The 24,561-nt window shown below is 34.4% G+C and overlaps 2 protein-coding genes across 12 annotated transcripts; both read right to left on the minus strand.

The window, feature by feature from the left end:
• Positions 1–1,701: 1,701 nt before the first annotated feature.
• Positions 1,702–11,194, minus strand: LOC114419048 (RNA polymerase II C-terminal domain phosphatase-like 2). 11 transcript variants are annotated; one of them, XR_003668161.1, is made up of 18 exons: positions 10,544–11,193; positions 9,964–10,434; positions 8,386–8,596; positions 7,968–8,125; positions 7,807–7,877; positions 7,623–7,728; positions 7,407–7,487; positions 7,064–7,205; positions 6,596–6,969; positions 6,431–6,491; positions 5,340–5,470; positions 5,210–5,263; positions 4,810–4,906; positions 3,713–3,873; positions 3,473–3,568; positions 2,760–2,939; positions 2,349–2,425; positions 1,702–2,088 (listed from the first exon to the last, which is right to left on the minus strand). XR_003668161.1 is itself a non-coding variant. In XM_028384638.1 (16 exons), exons 1-16 carry the CDS (start codon positions 10,835–10,837, stop codon positions 2,141–2,143), a joined length of 2,493 nt encoding a protein of 830 aa, XP_028240439.1. In that variant the 5' UTR covers positions 10,838–11,193; the 3' UTR covers positions 1,702–2,140. The 11 variants fall into 11 exon arrangements, 7 of the variants coding, with proteins under 7 accessions (XP_028240439.1, XP_028240435.1, XP_028240438.1 ...); XR_003668159.1 differs by lacking the exon at positions 3,473–3,568; XR_003668160.1 differs by lacking the exon at positions 2,760–2,939 and having other exon boundaries at positions 10,544–11,192.
• An 11,469-nt stretch (positions 11,195–22,663) lies between these two features.
• On the minus strand, positions 22,664–22,978 carry LOC114420460. Its single transcript, XM_028386352.1, has one exon. It carries the CDS (start codon positions 22,976–22,978, stop codon positions 22,664–22,666), a length of 315 nt encoding a protein of 104 aa, XP_028242153.1.
• Positions 22,979–24,561: the final 1,583 nt, after the last annotated feature.

Here is a 24,561-nt window from a genome sequence, read left to right on the forward strand (position 1 = left end):
TTTCTTTCAAGCTCATCAAACTTCAATAAGACTTTTCCACGTAAGTATACTTTGTTGGTAGGGGTGGAAATAGGTCAAACCAGGCTTTAAAAGGCCTGAGCATAGCCTACGATGAATCTTTGAGGCTTGAGTCTGACCTATAACCTATCAAAGACTTTTATTTTAGTTCGGCCTAACCTTTTTAAAAGTTTGGTGTGGCCTGATCGCCTTTTTAAAAGTCTTCTTCACAATAAATATCTAATATTTTATGGAGTAGGAACGTAATAGAAAAGTTAAAAAAAAAAAAGGAAAAGTCAATCAAAATAATGAAAAATATAAAAGGACACATGACTCACCTAAATTGTAATTAAAGTCCTTGATTATAGGAATAGAAGTTATGGAGTGTAATCAAAGTCTGATCGTTTCAAAAAAAAAATTAATTGTATCCAAAAAATAATATTATATATTGATACCCAAAAAATAATATATATATATATATATATATATATATATATATATATATATATATATAGGCCGGCCTATCAGGCTTATAAGGCTTCTTAATAAGCCTAAGACTGGTTTATTTAATTTAATAGGCTTTTAAAAAAAGCGTGAACCTAACCTTTTGATTAAATAGATCAGTTCAAGCCCGACTTTATGTAGGGTCCTAGGTCCCTATAGACTGACCTGACCTATTTTCACCCCTATTTGTTGGTAAACCGGGTAGGTTAAAAACTAGTTGACTTCAAAATATAAGGCCACGAAACAAGCAAAACAACACCAGAAAAAATACTTTCATAAAAAAATGATTTTTCACAACAAATTACATTGGTAATTTAAAACTAAACATTTAGAGCTCTAAAAGAATTAATTCTTTTTGATTAATTATTTTTTACCAAAAAGAATTAATTCTTTAAAAGTTTTATTTGTAGGGAATAATTTGGTGATTAATTATTTTTTTACGTATAATTTTGATTATAAATGAATTGAAGAATTAGTGACTATTAGAGAAAAAAAAATAAAACATCCGTCAGTTATGATGCCTTTTGAAGAAGATAGAAAGAAAAAATAATTCAATTTATTAATCACATCATAAACCTGTCTATTTTTGCTAAAGAAACATCAAATTTTTGTTAAAATTATGAATCACAATTTTTATTTTTGTTTCTCTTTTCAAATCCTGCTTTTACATTATACTAAAATCCTTTAAAAAAATTGTTTTTTAATAAATTTCTGAGTAAGCATTTAAATTACTTTATATATAAAATCCATCATAAATTCTCAAGTACTTTATCGACAAATTAAAATTTTAAATAGAAAACTTCATTAAGATATCAAATTAGATTATTTTAAAAAACTTGAACTAAAATAACTCAAGACCAAAATCAAGCATAAACTTAAAAGACAGAAAACACAACTAAACTCCGATTTATTAAGACTTAAGATTATAGTTCTATGTTCAGTAAAAAAACAAAAAATTATAGTTTTATGTAAAAGGGCCAAATTAATTCATGGTCTAGACCTGAAAATTTAGCCCTCCTTGCAGTCCTAATTGATTATTACCATGTGGAGGATACATTGGACAAGTTTTATTAATGAACAATATGGCATGTTTATCTGGTAAGCGTAGATAATTAGTCTGAAACTGACACTCAAAAAACTTTAAGCCAACGTTATGTGAACCAGTCAAATCAGTATCATAAAAAAAAACAGTCAAATCAGTAGGGACCAATCCTAGCAAATTAGACCACCAAAAGGGATTAATTACAAAGGAGAAATGATTTTCTTGTAATTAATATTCCAACTAATATGGCATTGAACAGGAAGCTAGAGAAACATCCTAATGAGGAAAATAGTAGGGCAAAACAAAATAAAAATAATGCCCTTCTCTATAACAGAATTTAGCTAAGGGAAATTACCTTGTCACATCTACAACTGTTATGGCAGAGATATTACACGAGAATTACATCAAAACCTTTTACGTATAAAATGATAATATGCCGTTCCAAGAATTCAGATGGCCAATTCTCCAGTTGCTGGCTGCACTAATGGTAAATCTTGTTTATCTTGGAACTTTTTCATTCCTTCAATCGTTTAGAATTGGGCATCCTGAAATTGACAAAAGAAAACTAAGATAGACACCCCCTATTATATGAAATACTCACCTGCGCCAAAAACCAAGCTCAAGGTATTAAAAATTCATCAAATTTCAGGATCCTAAATTATTGAAGAAAACATAAAGAAATTGTATAAGTTGAGGAAAAAAAATAACCAAGAACATTGAGAGGAAAAGCATAACATAAATAGAAGAGTTCAGGATGAAAAATCCGTGCTTTAACACGCCTAGATAAAATCCGATTTCAAGTTACCTCGGGGAGCTCATACGCTTGTCCATTTGCTGATTAGTGGCGTTAGGGGTACTTGACCTAGTCTCAGCATCCAAAGCCTGAAAATCATAGTGAATTGATACAAATAATTACATCTTCATGACATGGTAGGCAGCAATTCACATATCACTAGTAGATCAACTTTAGAATCTGGATAGAAAATTTTAATTGAAAAAATAATTTATTAAAGAATTTAAATTTTTTTAATCTATTGTTTGAATGTTTTATATGAAAAATTTAAATTTTTGAAATTTTAAAATAAAATTTTAAACAACTAAAAATGTGGAATTTTAATTTCCTTCTAAAAGGTGAGAAATTGAAATTTTCTTCTTGATAGAAGAACCTTCCAAAACGTTTTTGTATTTCCTTTATAATCTTCATCTTCTCTTTCACCTGAAAGTTCCCAAAATCCCGTTCTCGAACTTGCAACTCTTTCCTCGTGCCGATGATCCTCCTCTTCTTCAAGAAATCCTGTCTGAGCTCGCAGAGCTTCGATCGGGGACATGTGTAAGGGAACACGTAGAACTGCACCCGTCAGTCAGGAAAGCAACCGTCCGTCATGTCCCGGTTCCTCTGCAACTCCCCATGCCGCATCAATATTTTTCTCTTGGAAAACACAACAATCATATCTTCTCTTCTCTTTGTATTCATTTTCTTTCACCCTCAGAATTTTAATTTTTTTTTATCCAAACATAAAATTTTGAAAATAAAAAAATTTCAATTCAAAATTCTTAGAATTTAAAATTTCTCAGAATTTTAAATTCTTTCATCCAAACACACTCTTAGGTGGTAGAATATAGAGCATACCACATAATAAAAATTCCTGAAAACAACCTAATTTAAGTAATATCCTGCAGTACCAATTATTTGAGTCTTTACTCCTTACAAATTCCATGTATCAACCCTTAGAGACCGCTGTTATGAAAATAATTCAACCCACAACATAAACTCAAGGAAAAAGTAATTGATTCCTTCTTGTATTCCCAATTGAACTGGAAAGCAACAATATAATTTAGAAGCATGCAATAGCAATATGGCTAAAACAATAACAAGGGAGTACTTGGATAATGGGTAGATACCAGGGACTGATTATACCAAGCCATTACCTTATAAGCAGGAATTTAAGAAGCCTGTCTAAGACAGCAGTAGCAGTCGTGAAGCCAGTTCACTCCCCATTCAGTGATTTAGCCTTCACATTGATGCTACACAATTCCATAAACAACGTGATTTCTCTATACAACCACTTCCATCTGGAATTTCTAGTCCACATACCCCTTATCCAAGCATCACCTATTTCCTTAAACAAACAAGTCAAATCAACTACCAAAAACATAAAAGATACTCACCTCAGAAGCATTTTCTCTAGACACTCCATCTTCTGGTTGCGGTTCACTGGATTCTGGATTGATCACATCCCACAAGAAACCATTGTCACATCCAAGAGAAAGCTTGTCAAAATCTTTATCGACAGCTCTACATTGAGGCTCCACATGTGCCACATACTTCTCTGTAATTCCATACACCAAAAAACACATTCAGTAGTTAATATAATTCCAATAAAGAAAAGGCCAAAAAGCTAGTTACATTTATAACAATGAGATAAACAATCTTTGTTAATCAACCATCACACACTTAGCCATCATTCACCAATCACCAGTAGCATGCGCAGAAGCATTTCCTCACGCCCAGACAATAAAGTGCAAAAGAATACTTACCTCTTGAGCCATGTTTGCTGATAATTACTAGATGTGTGATCATGTACAATCATGGAGCCAAGACTAAGGATGCAAGAAAGTAACTGAAAGATACCAACAGATACTCTTCAATTTGAACTCACTCCTATTTGTTCTACATAATTCAATAGTTACTACTTAGCCATCATTCACCAATCACCAGTAGCATGCGCAGAAGCATTTCCTCACGCCCAGACAATAAAGTGCAAAAGAATACTTACCTCTTGAGCCATGTTTGCTGATAATTACTAGATGTGTGATCATGTACAATCATGGAGCCAAGACTAAGGATGCAAGAAAGTAACTGAAAGATACCAACAGATACTCTTCAATTTGAACTCACTCCTATTTGTTCTACATAATTCAATAGTTACTATTTCACAAATCACCAAAATAAAGAATCTCAGAACTGTTCTATGCATAGTGCTGGAAGGGCATAGCCATATTCAGATACTTGTTATCAAGCAACAAGTAAATGCTATCTCTGTAACCAAAATGAAGAAAGGAAATTTTCAACCTATTCCCTTAACCAATAATGTCTCACCAAATGCAGCAACAATATCTTACCTATCAATCCGTATCATATTATTGACTGACTATTTATATCCCTATGTTCCAAAAATTTTGTCTTCATTACAAAGGAACAAATGCTATACAAACAATATAATCAGAACACAATTTTGGAATTGGCTCAAACAATTGCTGTTTACCTGCTAAACTACGAAGAGCATTCTCTGCAGCTTGTTGTTGAGCATCCTTCCTTGTCCTACCCATACCAACACCTATTTTCTCACCAGTGAATAGTACCTAAACCCAGGCACAAGACAAATTTACAGCACAGGTTATGAATCAATTAAAACAGAGAAGACCAAAACTTATTTCAGATCCAAGAGTAACAAAAATTCAAGAGTTCAAAACCAATAATCAAATAATGCATATAATACAACTCATGCTACATAAACAAAGAGTAATGCAATCATATAACAAAAATGTTAAATAAGGCGTGCATAAAGAGGCATAATAATAATAATAATAATAATAATAATAATAATAATAATAAGAAGAAGAAGAAGAAGAAAAAAAAAAAAGAGAGATATAACTTTCACTGACCTCCACTGAAAACTGCAAGTCTTTGCTGGTGCTTAAAATAGACTTAAATTCAACCTGTAATCGAAAAACATGAAATTGTACTTCAAGAAAAACAGATAAAAATTCAGTTAGGTGCAAAAGTCATGCATACCTTAGAGTTACACCGCCTCCCAATTTCTTGCAGCACTTGAATAGATAGAGGGGATAAGAAGTTCATTTTTCCAGCTTCATGTTGAAAATCTTTGCTGTTAGAAGAGGCATGATTCTGAGATATCCCATACTCTGCAAAAACTTAGGTCAATAACACAACACAGAACAGCAATTATATAGGCAGCAATGAAAATAAAATGCTAACGAGAACTTAGAAACAAGCTTGTCCCAGTATCTGGGATTTTTCCAGCCCTACAAACTAGGAGATATGGTTGGATAATTCAACAAGGCCAACATTAGAATCTACCAAATGATATGAAGTTACAAAGGAAAAATGAAAGAAAACACCCAACAACAACAATAGCCTTTTTCCCACTAGGCAAAAGGAAGAAAACAACCACAAAGAAAAAATGCATTCATGCACAACTTCAGCTCTCTCCAATCCAAAGTGTATAAAATGAGTATTCCTTGTAAAGTCAATTTCCTAATTTTATCATTGAAGGAAGGAAGTGAATCATAAAGAAGGCGTGGTTGGCCTCTGGCTTGGGCCCTAAGCTCTGAAAGCAATGGAATATTTTCTCTGTTTCACCCATGTCTTTTTTGATTGTTTAGGGATATTTCACTGTTAATTTGTAACATCTTGCTGCAATATTCAATATTCAATTATTAGCAGTTGGTTTTCTTTTTGAGTTCAATCAAAACAGAGTGGACTATGTTAACACAAAATCAGAGCATGAAGGGTGATGCTCCAACACCATTCACAGAAAGCAGAAGGGAAAAATAGAAAGTGGGGACATCCAAAAGGTGAAATACAAAGCATTCATGGGTCTATTTTTTAACATGTACAAGATACATGCTACTAAACTATGTAATACTATTTCTGATTTAACACTTGATCTTTCAAACAGTACATCAAAACTATATTAATACCAATATAAAAACTCATTAAATAATCATGGAAAATATTTATAGTAGCCAAATACAAACTGGCCCTTATTCCATTCACACACACACAGTTCATCATACTTAATAAGAGTGTCAAATAAGATTCAAAGGCTTTAAATAAGAATATATCAAGAAAATAAACATTACCTGATGATAGCTGAGACTTAGATGGAACAATCTGCCTCTGCAAATCAGAAACAGAAGTTGCCTGCATATAAGCAATATTTTCAACACAGGAAATTTTACAGTACTCCAAAAAAACACTTCAAATATTGTCAAAAATGGGAAGCAACAAAATGCTCATTGACAAACCTCTTCAGCCTTTAGTTGTGATGCTTGTGGGAGTAAAACATTGGGGGATGAACCTATGACACTATTAGAAAATGGTTTCTGTTGAGCCTGATGCTTATCGGACTTTATTACATTAGATTCTTTAACAGATGCAGAAGGCCAACTATTGGTCTGACTTCTGCTGGCTATATCATCTTCTACCAACCCACCTCCAAATGGCTGCATCAAAGATGGTGATGCTTGATTAGGTGGCCTCAATATCAGAGGAGGTTCAGCTGAAATTTGACCTCTTATATCTGGACCATGCCTCATGCCTAAAAGTCCTTTTCTCATGTCATAATCACGATCAACAGAGTTGCCATCATGCTTGACAGGAGGTCCAAGCAAACCAGGTTCTGAGACAAGGATGGGAAAAATACCATGAAAATAAAGCACATTTTTGCAAAACTAGAATATAGAAACCCTAAAATAGCATAATCTGTGCCGTACTCTGAGAAGGAATCAGTGTTCTTGAAGATCCAGGGCCGGTGACATTTGAAATAATACCAGCAGTTGGCTGAGAGGTTTCATGTCTGAATTCAACACTGTTTGTCATGGGTCGGGTGGATAAATCAACAGAAAACTTATCATCCTGAAAAGAATAACACAAAATATATAAAAAATAAAATAAATTATTGTAGTATCTACAAATGTTCCATGCACAAACAATACTACTGGCCAAAACACATCACAGAGACAACACGAAAGCCACTACCAAGAATTACTTGAAAGTTTGAAAATACATTGCTACAACAAGACCAGAAATAACACATTGAAAACCAAGGAAACTTACAGGTTGGCTTAACCTCCGTTCAACTTCTGCACCATTCATTCCTTCACTGAAGGGGGCATTAGCATTACCATTTGGTACATCCTGTCATCCAGTGAACATGGTGATATCAGAGCAACAGATAAACAAGCATCTACAAACAGGAAGATAATAGCACATCATCACGGATGGCTAATTATCATCAATAAATTATGAAGCACACATCTAATGCAGTAATACCTCAGACATCAAATAGTTGCTGACATCCGGAGGATGAGGTAGAAGTCCAATATCATCTTCAAAGAAGATTTCAGCAATTCTTTGTAATAAACTCTCATCAAACTCTCTGAGAACGTGGCAAATTAATTATAGCCATAGTGGGAATAATATTTGAGCCAATAAAACACTCAATCATATAACTTACTTGAAAAAACAACCTCTGACATTGCATGCAACATTTCTTGCTACACATAGGACTGGGACAGCATTGGCTGTCTAATAAAGAAAAGAATATACTAAAGTCTCTATCAAGAATATTTAGAAAATAAAATTAAAAAAATTGCAATAATATACATAAACCTGCACCTCTGCTTGAGGAGCATAATAAGGAGTAAAGGCAGGCACCACATGAACCCTAGGCTGGTCCTTGTCTACCCAGACCTTTGACCGATCATCAATCACCATTGCCATCTTGGGATGGCAGACACCATCTTGGAAAACATTTAGTAAAGATTTTCGGGAGCCTGGAAATTATTCCATACAGAAATGAATAACAGCAAGAAGAAATTACAACTATAAGAAGCAATAAGACAAAATAAAGCAAATTACCTACAAAAACAAACTTGTGCCCTTTATATTTGTTACACAACCAACAAGACCCCATAAAAAAAAATGTTTTAAGAGGTAGATAAGATTTCAAATTAAGTTTCATTTCAAAATTGTGTATCACGTTAAAGGTGATTCAAAGAAGGTTCAAATAGTTACGAAATAATAGAAACAATACCTGATTTGACACAAATCACACGATTAAGGACTTGCTTTAAACCTATAAGATGTGCCCCAGGGTCAAGAAGCCTCCATATTTCCAAAGCATAATCCCTTTCAGCCATAGTACAAACATATACTTCAAACCTCTTGCGTCCTTTAGCTGTTAAATAGCTTCTTAAATCGTCCCAAGCAGGTCGTAATCTCACTAATACACTAGTATCACGTATCTATGAGAAAAAACAAGCAGTGAGACACAAAATCTCTGCATATCAGAAGGGTTCCAAATATTTAGGTGTAATTAATAACCACATTACATGCCAAGAAATTCATACAAAAAAATGACAAGTTTTACACAGTATTTGTGTACTATCTAGAGACATGGAACAAACTCACAAAGATGAATAACAATGCTAAACTACAACAAAACTATACATAATAGATCCATTAAGAAAACCAAAAAAGCTGCCCAAGTAAATTGATAGCATATACATTCATAAACAAGGACAAGCACATGCAAGAATCAGTAACCACTGGGCAATTTAATCAATAATAGTTAGCCCCCTTGACACTCAGCAACATTAACTCAACATTTTTTCGCAACTGAAAGAAAATTTGAAGGTATATGAAGCTGATTTCATTTATACAGGCAAAAAATATAAACAAGCAAAAGCTGAAACTGTAAACAAGAGAGAATCAACACGATGTTAAAATGTAAAACTCTTAAATGACTAATTATCCAAAATACAAGATCATAGAAAGCAGAATATATCACATATCAATAAAACCCAAAATAATGTCATTCTTTGTCTCTCTCCTATGTTGGTGATAACACATTCCTAATTCAGTCAAAAATTACTGAGTAAAACTCTACTCTTCTAAATCCAAATCTCTGAAAAGTGAATCCTTATATCTGAGTAAAAGCAAGAATGAAGTGAATAGACAAACCAATTTAAAACCTATGTTTATCCAAGCCAAAGTTGTGTGTACTTTACCCATATATACCCATTCAATTTGATTGTGCACTCACTCCCCGCACAGAAGTGTTATTGTGCGACCCATAAACGAGTACAAGAGGGGTTTGCGAACAATTATTCCAGAAGATTTACTACTCTCCCCAGCTCCTCTTTCATTCTTTAAAAGGTTAGAAATTGCAGTTGCATTGTGCTCAGATGCAGCCCAATGCAATCCACAATCAGAGGCCAAATGCAGCTACAGCAGTCTTACAGCCACATGCAATCCATTTCATCACTTCAATCCCATCTAACAATTTTCATAAATCAGCCACATCACCACACTAAGATTGCCCTCAGCAAATTTCGAAGTTTCAATCCCATCTAACAATTTTCATAAATCAGGCACAACACCCCACTATGCTCAGTCTCAGCAAATTTCACCTATTCCCAAAACCCCAAACTTCACCTCATCAAATTTTACCAATTCCCAAAACCCCAAACTTAAACCCTAAAAACCCTATCGAGCAATCTCCCCCCACCATTCACCCTCCCTCAAAAACCCAAACACCACAAAAACTAACCAACAACCAAAATCAAACAGAAACACAACACTTAATACTCAATCAACAATAACCACAAACCTCAGGATTAATCCTCGTGAGGACAATATTCCTCTCCTGCAACCGTACAACCGGCCGAACCAGTTTCTCGTGGCTACCAGACAGCGGTGGCGCCTCCTCCATCTGAACCTTATACACTTTCCCGTTATCAACAACAGTGTCACTCTCCGCGTACTGCTTGAGCAACAACCTGTCCTCGAGGTACCTCTTAAGCTCTGAGGACATCCCCTGCACCCGCAACGGATCGGTCTCACGCGAAAGCCACCCCCTCAGGGCCTCAATCCTATCCTCGAATGACTTCATCGTGTTCGCCACGATGAGCGTCTCGTCCAAATCGAAGACAATCGCGAGACACCGCAGGTTCAGCATCCCCAAGCACGCGTCGTAGAGCCCCAACGGCACCGCGAAGCACCAGAAGCACGGGAACTTCTTCCTCTTGCTCGGCATCGAAACGAGGTGAATCTCCTCGTCGTTCACCACCACCACCGCCGTCTAAAACGCACCGTTTTATCAGAAAACACTAAAACTACACAAATATATTCAATTCGTTTGTTTATTCGTGAATTAATTAATAATTAGTTTATAATTTGTTGATGATAACCTTCATTTCGTAGAAGCAACTGGCGTGGATGGCGATTAGTTCCTTCTGTTCAGTGGCGACTGAGGAATCGAGCTTGCAGCGGACGTTGAATGCGGCAACGGTTTGGAGGATCGAGAGCGGAGGGCAGCGCTCGCTCTTCGCGCTGAAGTGGTGGATGCGAATCTCGTTGTTCGGGAAGCGGAAGTTGTTGTGAAACGGCGTCGTCGTCGTCAACGACGACGGAGGAATCAAATCTAGTTCGCCGATGTGCTTGTCGCCGTCGTACACCTCGTGCTTGAACCCTAAACGACTCATCTTACCCTCCCTCGCGCGCGAAATGCTTCAAGAAACAAAAACGACGACGGTGGAGACAAAACGCAAGAGAATGCTCAGGAAATAAGATTGAGAGGTTTGCGCAGATTTGTGAATGTCGTTTTGCTCTTTCGGTCTCTGGTTCTCATCATCGCAAACTCACACTCTCTTTCTCTCTCTATTACAGTGTCTCTGAAACTCAGAGCATTCTCTCTTTCTCAGTCCGTGTCTTTCTCTCTCTAGCCTGCGAATTTCAAACCATTACAGTGCTTGGATATTTATAGGCCGGGAAGGGGGTTCGGTTGAACAGAGGATGTGTGAGATTACTGATGTGTCCCGATTGGCTTGCCTGGGGTGATGTTAAGTACACGGTGGGGACGAATGATGAGACATTGAATAGCATCTACTAATACTTTACATCGCGCGAAGAAGTGGGTTATATTTTTGTTATCCATCTTAATTTTTCGTATCATATTAATAATTGCATAGAGTTGGTGTTATAAGGTTAGCTCCTGTGAAAAAATTTATATTTTTTATTTTTTTTACATCAACGATCGTTATCTATTAAGGATTAATTCGATATAATAAGTTAAGAAATATATGTGGTAAAATAAAAAGTTTTCAAATAAAAAAATTTAATTTTTAATTTCTCAAAAAATTAAAAATTACTTTTTTTAATCTTCAGTTCAAATTTGAGAAACTAAAAAGATATAATTTTTTTTATTTGAGAAGAAAAAGTAAAATAAAAAAAAAGCATTTATCCTATTTTAACTATGAATGTGCATGTTGGTAGGTATTTTTTCCCTTTCTAGACTTTTTTCTAATTAATTCACATCTTTTAGAAATGTTTATTAATATAGTTACTTGCATTAAATTTTTTAAAATTTATATTATCTTGCAAAAATTACCTTAAAGTTATTGAAACTCATAATTTATATCTTTTCACTTAATTAATTAATGTGTAATAATATTCTTATTTAATCCTTATAAGAGAAATAATATATTTATCTTTTTAGTACATAGCATTTATTATAAATAATTAAGAGAATTTGAGTAAAAAAATAAGTTAATGCAAAAAATAACTTTAAAAAAAATCTTATAAAAAGAAACAAATAAAATTAAAAAAAAATCTTAATTTAGATATAGTAATAAATCTTTATTACTTTGTTGCAAAAATAAGATAAGATAAAGAAAAATACTAACAATATATTTTAAAAGAAGGAACTAACAATATATTTTCCTAAGGGACTTTTGACCATACCCTAAAATTTATTACAAATCATAAAATTTGGTAACTTTTACTTTTCATTAGATGAATTTTAACTAATTTTATACTATTTTTATTTCATTTTTATTTATTAGACTCAAATACCTAATTAACGGAGATTAATAAGGATTATCTCTTTTATAAAGGATTACATAAAATGACTAGCACACATTAATTAAGTGAAAAAAAATAATTAAGTGAAAAGATAGAGAGATTATGAGTCTCAATAATTTGAAGGATATTTTTTGCAAAATAATACAAGTTATAACAAGTTTAATGTTGTACTAACTTTATTAAAGAACTTTTATAAAGAGTGTAAATTAATTAAAAGAGTATTTAGGAACAAAGATAGTAGTTTGTAGTAATAAATTTGGTCTAAATTTAGGTTTTTTTTTTACTATTATTGGTATTAATATTTTTCTCTCTCTTCTAAATGTTTGTTGATATAACATTTTTTTTATCTAGGGATAATTTAGTTCAAAAATAATTAATGCAAAAGACATTATGAATTGAGTCTTATAAAAAAGAATAAACACCATTTTTAATTTGGATCTTATAAATATAAATGGAGGTAATAATTTTTGATAAATTTTAATCAATCATAGAATGTATATTTAAATGAATGTGTCGTGAGAATGTATTACTATTTATTATTACTCCCCTATATTTAAAATGTCAAGAACATTAAAAGAAAAAGTAATGTAGAAGTTGTTGATAAATATTGGTGCACTCCGTAAAGATAAGACTCATAATCTTATAAGAGTGTGAGTTTAAATCATTGTTGATGTGAAAATCTTATTTGTAGACAATCAGTTAATACCTCCATAAGCATTCAATAAGCTTTGAAAAGTAATGTAGAAGCTATTGACAAATATTGGTACAGTTGATAAATATTAGACTCATAATCTTACAAGAGTGGAGTTGATAAATATTAGACTCATAATCTTACAAGAGTGTGAGTTTGAATCATTGTTAATATAAAAATCTTATTGCTAGACAATCTGTTAATATGTCCATAAGCATTCAATAAGCTTTGAAGCATGTTGTGAACCTTAAAATCCAACTCACTCTCACTCCATTGGGAAAAAAATAAGCTTCCACTGAAATTAGCATAGTTGACTTAAAGGCAATTTAATATTTTGATTTTGCAAAAAGTCACCGACAATATTCATTTTTAGTAATGTGTTTTTAATATTTTCTTTTTGACATATTTTTTATTTTTAGTTTTAGTATTAATTAAAATTCATTGAAAGCTATAAAAGTATAAGATTCATTAAATAAGTGAAAAACACTGAATTTTTAATTTTCAATAAATTTTAATAAATAAAATAGAGTTCAATTCATTGAGTTGATAAAACAAATTCTAGTGAGGTTGCCACTATACTACATCATCAAAGTTATGTATCGATTTATGTGCGGTGACCATACATTCTTGCATATAAATCCTCGAAGGGAGTTTTGTGTCCACACTCAAGTAAAACGCATACTACATTAATTGAGATGTGAAAAAAATAATATAATAAATTAATATTTTATTTTTCATAATGAAACACATTTAAATGTCTATTCAAATGAATTTGAATTGGGTACAAAAAAGTTTTACCTCTATGCTCATGTAGGATCCACTATATATCGATTTCTGTGTTGCAACCGTAAATCCTTGATGAATCCACATAGGAAGTTTTGTGTCAACCCTAAAGTAAAACGGATACTACATTAATTGAGATGGGAAAAAATTGATATAATAAGAAAGTCTTGCATATACTCTTCCCTAAATATGACGCGTTAGATACATCAAATTAAATGATGTGACGTCATTAAAAAATATAAAATAATATAAATTGACAGAAAGAAAAATAAAAATACATTTTAGTTTGAATCTGAAAGAGCCAACCCAAATCATAAAACACGTAATGCTACGCTAATTGCTTGCCTTTATTTTTTCTTCCCATGAATCAAAGGAGAAACACCCACTGCTTCGATGTGCGCCTTCGTGGTCGTTGAAGCCTTTGGCTGGATTCACATTAGAGCCTCTTTGGGTTTGCACTTATCGTCTGGATTTGGTTACCAATCATTCCGCTTGAGGATTTTTTGTTCGTCGTTGAAACTCCACAGATAAGAGTTTAAATTCTCGAGTTTGTCATGGGTAAGTGTTCGTTGGGGTTGAAATAAATTTGCACCAAAGCAGAAGGCTAAAACCCTTTTTGTTGCTATATTGCGATTAATTATGGAATTGGGTTCATGAAATTATGGGTTATATCTTTTTTTGGGGGGGGGGGGGGAGGGATGTATCAAGGTTAAGAAGAACATGGATGCCTCCATAAAAAATATGAAAATTGTATATACCAAAATTCGAAGCAGGCACACATCAGGGTGAGTATGGCTAAAGTGAGTTTCTGGACTTCGCAGGTCAGCTTTGAGAGTGATCTTTGTTAAAAGGACAAAAGGAGAGACCTACAAAACAAAGGACTCTGACGCTCAACTAAGTATATGAGTTAGAAGAATAAGAAAACAAGTATAATAATGTATGCACAGACGTGTTTACTCGTGTGGGATGTGTTGAGAGTTTGATGGAACCTGGTATTTATAGGAGAGGAGTGGAACTGTGGGTCCTTGTTTGTAGGGGTTACAGGTCCTCTAGAATTATAGTGTGATTAGCCGACAGAGGTGTGTAACGTTCGTAACTAGGCCCTTTTGAAAGAGGCTAGCATGTGTTTGGCCTATGCCTATTGTTCGACTTGTGTAAGTTGATCTTGGTGCTTCTTTCTCACTTGTCACACTTATGTCCAGCTTGTCTGACTTCAATCCTGAATTTGGACATTTCTTCCATCTGAATGTAACCCTTGGCTCATTTGTGCAACTCGTCCATGCTACCGGGGTTTTTTTTTTGCACAGCTGCCCATGAACTTGTTGAGCCGTAGGGCGAGGAGTATGGAATACAACGCTACCTCTGTTTTAAGATTTCAGATCTGGACAGTGGTGCGCCAAAATCTGTACATGAATTTTCTAAGAGACTCATTGTCTGCTTGTCCCACACTAGCCAAGGCGGTCGAGGTCATGCGGTGAGATCTACTGGTTGCATATTGCACACTGAAGCGTTCGACAAGGGTGTCAAAGTTGTCTATGGATCTTGGTGGGAGTCCATCATACCAGGTCAATGACACCTCTTCAAGGGACATTGGGAAGACACGACATAAGATTGCATCGTCATTGGTATATAGATTCGCCTGAGTCAGGAAGGCGTCTAGATCTCATTTGAATCGGTGATCTCATCATATTGCTCCAGGTTGAGTGGTTTCCACCCCAAGGGTATGACAGCTTCCATAATTCGATCGACGAAAGGGTGTCGACTAGTAGTCTGCCCTGCTAGACGGTACATATGGGAGAGACTTAAGTCATCTAGAGTGTTGACTGTGCGTCGGGGGTGTGATTTCCCTTGGGTGCGCTCAGGCAATGTGTGAGCGGAGTGCTCATCGCCGTGGGTAAGGTTATCAGACTCGCGATTCTGCGTACACTCGTGGAGACTTTGTAAATTCAACTTGTAGAATCGAATTGTAAACTCGTAAGAGTTTACTCAATTTAAAAAATTTATTAATATTTCAATATATAAAATCATAACTAAATATTTCAACCCTAAAATAAATCAAAATAACAAACCTTAACAATAATTCAATAAACTAACATAGTCCATAGTCCACACCCAATCAAACATAAATTCATAAAATACAAAACATAAGTTCTTGAAATAAAAACACTTTAAAAACATAGAAATAGTTCAAATGACCATCAATCCTCTAATAAAATCATCCCTAATATCACAACCACTACCATCATCTTCATCTCTATCATCTTCAATCTCTTCCTCAGTTGAGAAATGATCTTTCACATTGTCATTGAAAATCAAATTGTCAATATCAAATGCATCCAAAGTTAGATCAGTTAAACTTCCTCCAACCAAGTCAATATTGCTTCCACTACCACTTTCACCTAGAGGTTGCTTTTGCTCAACTTGAACATTGTCTTCATCAAAAATATCATCTCCCTTTTTTGTTATCCACTCATCATCAGATTTCATATCTTTAAATGGAAGAGCAATAATTTTTCTTATTTGTCTACTTTTTAGTTTCAAGTTGTACATCATATAAATTAAGTCATTCATTTTCTTTTGATGCAAACAATTTATCCTTTTTGTATGAACCTATAAATAACAAAAAATAAAGTCATGAAGTTCAATTATCATTTCAAATGAGCTCCAATTACGCTCACATCCATAAAAGCTACAAGCTAAGCTCAAAACACGAATAGTAAACTACTTTAATTTTGGACATCCATCCCCAAACATTTCCCATTCTGCAGGTGACATAGTCTTCCTAAAGTTTATTGCATTCTCCATAGAAAAAAGGCCTTTAGCAAAATGAAATTCAAGAAGCTGACCAATAATTTTGTTCCTTACCCCAATGTCCTTTATCAATCTCATCATACAAATAAACAATCATTGTTTCACTTCTCCATTATCTTTTTTAAAATCATCTTCAAAATGCAATTGAGGATTAAGATAATATGCAATTGCATGCAAAGGCCTATAAAGTTGGCTCTCCCACCTCTTATCAATAATTTCCTAAACAGGTTCATAACTATATAGATAAATAAAATAAATTATATTTAGAATTAGACATAGATAAGTAAAGTAAACTATATTTTAAAATTTAAATGATATAATTTAAAAAACTTACTTTTTCTTCACATTATTGAAGTTGCTTTTAATCCTTTCCTTTGCACGATCCATCTCAACATATATGAAACCCATGACATGTTTTTTATCTGAATCTACCAATCAAATGACTACCATAAAAAAGGCAATAACTTTGAGGCATATGGATACATTCTTCCAAAATCTACTATCCAAAACTGAATTTTCTACTTTTCTCCCCTCTTGTGAAGTTCCAAACTTAGTTCTCTTCCCATTCTTCAGAACTGAACAACCTCATCAAAGATGCTTTCATTTCATGGAGACAAGCTAAAGTCAAGTAAGCAGTTGCAAATCTAGTCATACCAGGTCTAACCAAGTCCCTTCCATTTGCGTATTTCTTGAGCATGCTGATAAGCATTGTTCTACCATATATACAAGTGATTATCTTTCTTCCCTTCTTTATAGTAATTTCATGAACCTTTGGATGTTTTTCCAAGTCCTCAAGTATTAGATCAATACAATGGGCAACACATGGAGTCCAATACAAATTCGACCAAGTATGCATCAACAATTCTCCTGCTGCTTTGAAATTCACAGCATTATCAATAATCACCTGAACTACATTCTCTTCTCCAACAAATGTGACAACGTCATCTAATATCTTAAAACTTTGTCAGTTATTTTTGAAATGTCAGTAGTATCTAAGGAATACAGGAATATTGTCCCTTTTGGACTATTCACCAAGAAGTTACAAATTGAACGCCTTTTTTTATTCGTCCACCCATCAGGCATTATTGAGCAATCAGTTCTCTTCCACTCATCCCTAAACTCTTGCATATCGTCATCAATTTTTTTCACTACTTGTTTCAACAGCTTTTCTCTAACATCATGGTAAGATGTAGGTTTATAGCCAGGTTCATATTTCCCGATCATCTCACATATCTTTAAAAATGCAGGATTTTAATAGCATTGAATGGAATGACTCTTGTGTAAAAAAATTCAGCAACTTGAGCATCAACTAAAGGTTTATATTTTTTTTTCATCAATTGATTCAAAGTTGTTTGAACACTAACACTCCCACTACTTGCACTACCTTCTTTTCCTTTTGAACCAAAACCCATTTGTCCCTGGAAGTTGGTTGCCTCCACCCCTTCAACACTTTCTTCATCTTCATCAATACTATTCAATCTCCTTTTTCTTTTCTTTTGTTGCTTTAGATTCAAAAACAATTTTCATATTCAATAATTTAATCTCATCCAACACCGTAGCATAAGGCTTAGAATCTTCTCTAGTCCTAGCAAGATAATGCTTGAATCTGAAAACTCTACCACTCACACAGTCTTTGAACAATACTTACATTTGACTTTCTTACCATTGCCATCAGCATCAATCCCATGTTTCCACCCAATATCAGCCCTATTCCCAGAGGCATTTTTGTATTTATTTCTAGCAACCAAAGAAGAGCCACCTGCAGTTGTATCTCCACCACTTGAATTGGATCCACTTCCACTCATTATAACATACTAATAACAAAGGACAACGCGTTTGAGGCCATAGCAATTAGCATAAATTACTAACATCAATAGAGACAAAAAGCATTTTAAAGGATTATTGTAGAAAGCATGTTGGTAGCATATCACTTATCGTCATAATTCATAAAGAGAAAGCAAACTAAATAATCTCAATTTCTAAGGTTACCAACCAGAAAATTGGTTCTAATATTTAGTAAACATGGTTAACTCTAATATATTGAAACTAGGACATTATGTAATAGTGATATGTAGAAAATTGCAGACAAGTGTGACCAATGCGTTGGCCACTCTTGTTAGGGACACTCCAGAAACCTTGATATTGTGGCCGAAATCATGGTGTCAAACCCTTTTTTTAAACCTTGCTTAGATTGAAAAAAGTGCATGAAGGTAGAAAATAAAATATAGTTCACTTCTAATGCGGGCAATAGTTTTGGTTGTTAATAATTTTTGTTATATCCTATTTTTTTTTTTTACCTTAACAATCATATTTTAATTTATTTTAACCATTTTTACCTTAGTAGTAGAAAATAGAATATATTTCTAGGGATGCTCAGTCTCAACCCTAAGCTTATCCCAATGTTGAGAAGTCTATCTCAATCAAATCTAAGCTTACAAAAGTTAAGGTTGAAGCTTCTACACATGTGGTACATGAAAAACTAAGTGAGATGAAAATGGATAACAATAATGCAGATGATAAAATGCCTAGTGTTGAACCTGTGAAATATGATGAACCTCTAATTTAGATAGGCCTGAAAATATAAATATTGAGAAAGAAACTAGACAAGACAGGCAAGAAAATGTTGTGCAAACATTTGAAAATATAGTTGGAACCAAGTCTAGCAATGGGTTGGCCAGGTAAGTCTTTGTATTCTTATGCCATCTTTTCGTTGAAAAAGTATAATTTAGTTCATTAGTTAAATAATACTACATTATATGTACTAGTGTATTGTAAACATGTTCCATTGTACTTTAAAATCTATTTAATATGTTTCTTCTTGATAATAGTTTGCATATCTATTGTTTCTATAAATACGTTGACTTCCTATGTGTTAGTTGAAATATGATTTGGACCTTTTGTAAGTATTTGTTAACAAACATGTAATTCTTCAATGACCTCAGGTTTGATTGCACATCCTTTACTCAAATGACATCAATAACTAGAAAAATCACTAGTTCAAAGAAGTTTTTTAGTTGTACTGTTGTCTAACACTAAATTGAATGAGACAGAATGAGAATGTTTTTGGAATCACAACAATAGTTTGCATATATATTGTAAAATAGTTAGTGATTGTAACTATTAATAACACTTTTCCATGTGATTTTTGTCCTTTTATATTGATTTTTTAGATAAATACTTAGTTTACAATGGAGTTGGTTGGAACTAAAGCTAGACATATACCCAGATGTTATGTTATGGATATGTCTAAAGACTTCACTCCCATTTATGTGTTTTCAGACACATCACAAGGTAAATAATATTCATGTTTTAGTGACCATGTGTATTGAAAGTTACTTTAGTCGATAGTTAAGCTCAATGTTATTTATATCTTTTTTTTTACGTGAAGTAGCTGGCTTTATTTGAACACTCTAAGTTGTATATTACTTTCATATTATTTTCTCTTATTCTGTTGTCATTAAATGATCACCTGTTTCATGGAACAACTTATTGAAATGAGGGTGTTCCTTCATAAAAGAAAGAAATGAAGGTGTTCACTTATTTAAACTCTATAGGTTGAAATAAGGTGCTCACTTGATACACAAAGCCTACAGGTAGTATTTTCGGTCATTTACCAAGACTAATTTCCTTTGAGGCCAATACATGTCTATGACTGATATGACATACAAGAACTGAATAGAAGCTCCAATAGCAAAAGCAACTTCCCAAACAATCTGGCTAGCCAAGAAACACAGAACACTAATGATAGCAGTGAAGAATTTCATGTTTCTATTTTTCTCTGTGGTAAGTTAACAACTCACTTAGCTTGGAATTAAAGTATCATTTGACCCTCAACCTCAAGTGATTCTAATTTTCAATTTATAGAAATGCAAGAGACATTAATACTAAGAAATAACTGACAGAAGATCATTTATTCATATCTCATATGTCATTCTACTTAATTAATATTTAAATATTGGAATTTTGACAAATATGGGAAAATTTGCAACTTCCCATTTCCCCAACAATGATAAAATCCAGTACATGACAATCAATTAGTCTCTAAGTTGAAAAAATAGTAGCCAACAACCCAACATAATACCAAAATGTAATAGTAAGAAACACAAGTTAACACACCAAATGACCAACAAAACTCACACACCAAATGCTAAGGAACATTAATCTTGAAGATGAATAGCAAAACAAAATCACATAAATAGAAACAAAAACAAACATTAATCAGGTAGTGAAGGGATCGGAAAAAACCTAGTGTTGAACTTGCACAATGCACCTCATTGTCTCGCGGAGGATCCCTTCACCGCTGCACCTCACCGTCGCACTCCGGCAGCAAGCGCGTTGCACGGAGGAAGAAACTACAAAGAAAACGAAAAAACCATTAAGCAACTGCAACATGAACCCACACATAAGGAATATAGAAAATGAAGCGCAAATGAAACGACACCGTTTTGGGTTTTTCACAAACCCGCAGACTCGACGTAGACTCGCGATTCTACCTTAACTCGCTTGAGTCTATGCAAACTCGATCAAGTCCACTTCGATTCTGATTCTGCTCCCGCTTTAACTCACCAAGGCTTTATGGAATCGTACGATTCTACGATTTAAAATGTGATTTTGATATCCATAGTCGTGGGGACATCTGACATGAGCCTCTAGTTGGTCATGATCAGCCTTTAGCTTTCTCAGCTCCTCCTCACGGCATCGCTCCATCTCCGCAGTGCAGTTTTAGAGTTGCGAAAGAGTATCTATGTCTATCATAGTTGTTGGTTATTGATGGATTGACAAGTTCACCAATTCATCCCAAGTAGTAGAGTTAAAATGGAAGTCCGATTATCATATCCACAAGGACTTTGTTTGTACTTAGGTAGATGAATATTGGATTAGTAAAAGAAGTTAAAGAAAATTGATTTAAAAAGTTTATGAGAAAAACAAAAATTTAAATTAAGAGAAAATTAAATCAAATGAGAGGGGAATTTAAACAATAATTTAAATGGATTAATTAAAGACAGAAGAGATGAGAAAATCCAATATTCTTGTAGAAGGAAATTCAGAAGATGAGAATGTTGGAAACTTAGCCTACCAGAGATACTCTTTGATGTAATGTTAATGATTTTTCTCTATTTATAATTATTCCAATTTACACCTGCATCTACTAGTGTATACTCTAACTTTGGTCCCTCGCATGAAAGAGCCTAATTTATCTATTTTCTCTTCTAAATCCCTTTGGAAAGCTAAAATAGTAAATTGCATTAAGAATAGAGATGTATAACAGGCTAAACAAATATCAATCTATCCCTAGTGATGACTTTATTTAGATACCATTTCCCAATTCTATTAGAAAATAACGTTTCCCAATGCTACCCCTAAAACTTATCATGTAAATGGGTGATCAAGCCACAAGCAATAATATTAAAAACAAGAAAGGATCATGAAAATGTAATATTATTAAATAGATAGGAAGAGAAATTACATCAAGAATAGTTGGCTGCCAAGTTCCTAACAAAGCGGGTTTAGCCTCTCATTCTCATAGAGGTTTTAGAATTGCAAGATGGGAATATTTAGCGAAGGGGAAGAAGATAAGAAAGGGAATAGAGGGAAGGAATGACTCCTAATGCTTGTTTCTTCTTCTTCTAGCATTTGCATTCTATAAAGAATTGTATTCTCTTGGAATTTTTGTGTGTCTTTTCATTCTTCTCTCTTCTTCTTGGTGCGCTTAACAAGAGTATTACTCGTTCATCATGTAGGCTATGTCTCGCTTAGCGCGGGTGTCGCGTTGAGCGAGTTGGATGACTGGATTTTTTTTTCTAGACTCAACCCAGCCAAGCAGCTTCAAAGAAGCTTGTGGCCAACCCCTTTCATTTAAGTTCATACTCTTTCACTCTTCTCCCTAGCAGTATCAATGGAAACACAACCTAACTAACATGCATTAAAACAAAAATAAAAGATTGAAAAGGTAGGAAAGTTGGGTTGCCTCCCAGTAAGCGCTTCTTTAATGTCACTAGCTTGACGTATATCACCTCTATGGGTCTTGTAAATGCAAGATGATGGTTGATCTCTCAATACTCCCACGATGGTACAACTTCAATCTTTGCCCGTTCACAATCCAACTTCTCTCTAGAGTCTTTGACTGAGGATCCATTAACTCCACTACTTCGTATGGCTTTACTTATTTGATGGTAAATGGTCCAGACCATTTGGACTTCAATTTTCCAGGGAACAGATTGAGTCTTGAGTTGAAAAGCAAAACTTGTTGGCCTGGCTGGAAGTCCTTCTTCAGCAACTTTTTATCGTGATACGCCTTCACCTTTTGCTTGTATAGCTTGGATGACTTATACGCATTCAGCCTCATTTCCTCCAACTCCAAGAGTTGCAACTTCCTTTTCTCCCCCGATAGAACTTCATCGAAATTCAAGAACTTCAAATCCCAATATGCCTTATGCTCCATTTCTACTGGCAAGTGGCAGGCTTTGCCATAAACCATTTGAAATGGAGATAGTCGTATGAGGGTTTTAAAGGCAGTCCGATAAGCCCACAAGGCATCATCTAGCTTAATAGTTCAATCTCTTCTAGTAGAGGCCACAGTTTTCTCTAGAATCTTCTTTAGTTCCCTGTTGGAAACCTCAGCTTGATCGTTCGTCTGTGGATGGTATGGTGAGGCCACCTTGTGTGTGACATTGTAATGCCCCAGCACCTTTTGAAGTTGGCTATTGCAAAAATGAGAGCCACCATCACTGATCAGAACTCTCGATACCCCAAAGCGAGAAAAGATATTCTTCTTCAAGAATTTTACAACATTCTTGGCATCATTCTTTGGGGTAGCGACTGCTTCAACCCCTTTGGACACATAGTCAACAACTACAAGGATGTATTCATTCCCACAAGATGGGGGGAAGAGGACCTACGAAGTCAATACCCCAGCAGTCAAAATTTTTTACCTCAATGATACTTTGCAGGGGCATTTCATTTCACCTTGAGATGCTTCCCATTCTTTGTCATTGATCGCATTCAGTTGCATGTTCATGATCATCCTTGAAAAGTGAAGGCCAGAAGAATCCTGATTACAAGACATTGGCTGTTGTCTTGTCCCCACTATAATGACCTCCACAAGGTGAATTATGACAGTGCCACAATATGCTTTTAGATTCCTCTTTCATCACACATCTCCTCAAAAGGTTATCAGCTTCAATCTTAAACAAGTATGGATCATCCTAGACATAAAAGTGAGCATCATGCAAGAATTTATTCTTCTGCTGCCAATTCAGATCCTTTGGAAGGATTCGTGCTGCCTTAAAATTGGTCAAATCAATGAACCATGGCCTCTCGTTCACCACTAACAGTGATTCATCTGGAAACTCATCTCGTATTTGCAGTTCCTTGAAGGTAACTTCTTCATTCACTAGTCTTGACAAGTGGTCAGCTACCAAATTTTTGGATCCCTTTTTGTCTTGAATGACTAGATCAAATTCTTGCAACAACAGGATCCATCTTATTAGCCTGGGCTTAGAATCAGTCTTTGTTAACAGGTATTTAATAGCTGCATGATCATTGTACACAATGACCTTGGATCCCACCAGGTATGATCTAAATTTTTCTAAGGCATAGACAATTGCAAGCATCTCCTTCTCTGTGGTGGCATAATTTAATTGAGTGTCATTTAAGACCTTGCTTGCATAGTAGATGGCATGAAAAACCTTGCCTTTCCTCTGGCCCAACACAGCATCGACGGCATAGTCACTTGCGTCACACATGAGCTCAAACTCCTAGCTCTAATCCGGTGTTGTAATTACGGGAGCGGATACTAGGTTGGTCTTCAAAGTGTTGAATGCCTTCAAACACTCTTCATCAAATAAGAACATAGTATCCTTATTGAGAAAATTACTCATCGGCTTGGCAATCTTCGAAAAGTCTTTAATAAACAGCTTATAGAACCCCACATATCCCAGAAAGCTCCTTACTCCCTTAACATTAACTGGTGGAGGCAGTTTTTCAATAACATCAATTTTTGCTTTATCCATCTCTATTCCCCTTACAGAAATCTTGTGCCCCAAGACGATCCCTTCTTGG

The sequence above is a fragment of the Glycine soja genome, chromosome 7 (assembly GCF_004193775.1).
Source record: "Glycine soja cultivar W05 chromosome 7, ASM419377v2, whole genome shotgun sequence".
NCBI lineage: Eukaryota > Viridiplantae > Streptophyta > Magnoliopsida > Fabales > Fabaceae > Glycine > Glycine soja.

Bases quoted from the DNA above. Each gene is read 5' to 3' on its own strand.
- LOC114419048 (XM_028384633.1), bottom strand. From the start codon at position 10,837: ATGAGTCGTTTAGGGTTCAAGCACGAGGTGTACGACGGCGACAAGCAC. The intron at 10,435-10,543 runs GTTATCATCAAC...GGTGCGTTTTAG, and splicing joins GTTGCTTCTACGAAATGAAG to ACGGCGGTGGTGGTGGTGAA. The intron at 6,970-7,063 runs GTACGGCACAGA...TCCTTGTCTCAG, and splicing joins AACACTGATTCCTTCTCAGA to AACCTGGTTTGCTTGGACCT.
- LOC114420460 (XM_028386352.1), bottom strand. From the start codon at position 22,978: ATGGTTTATGGCAAAGCCTGCCACTTGCCAGTAGAAATGGAGCATAAG.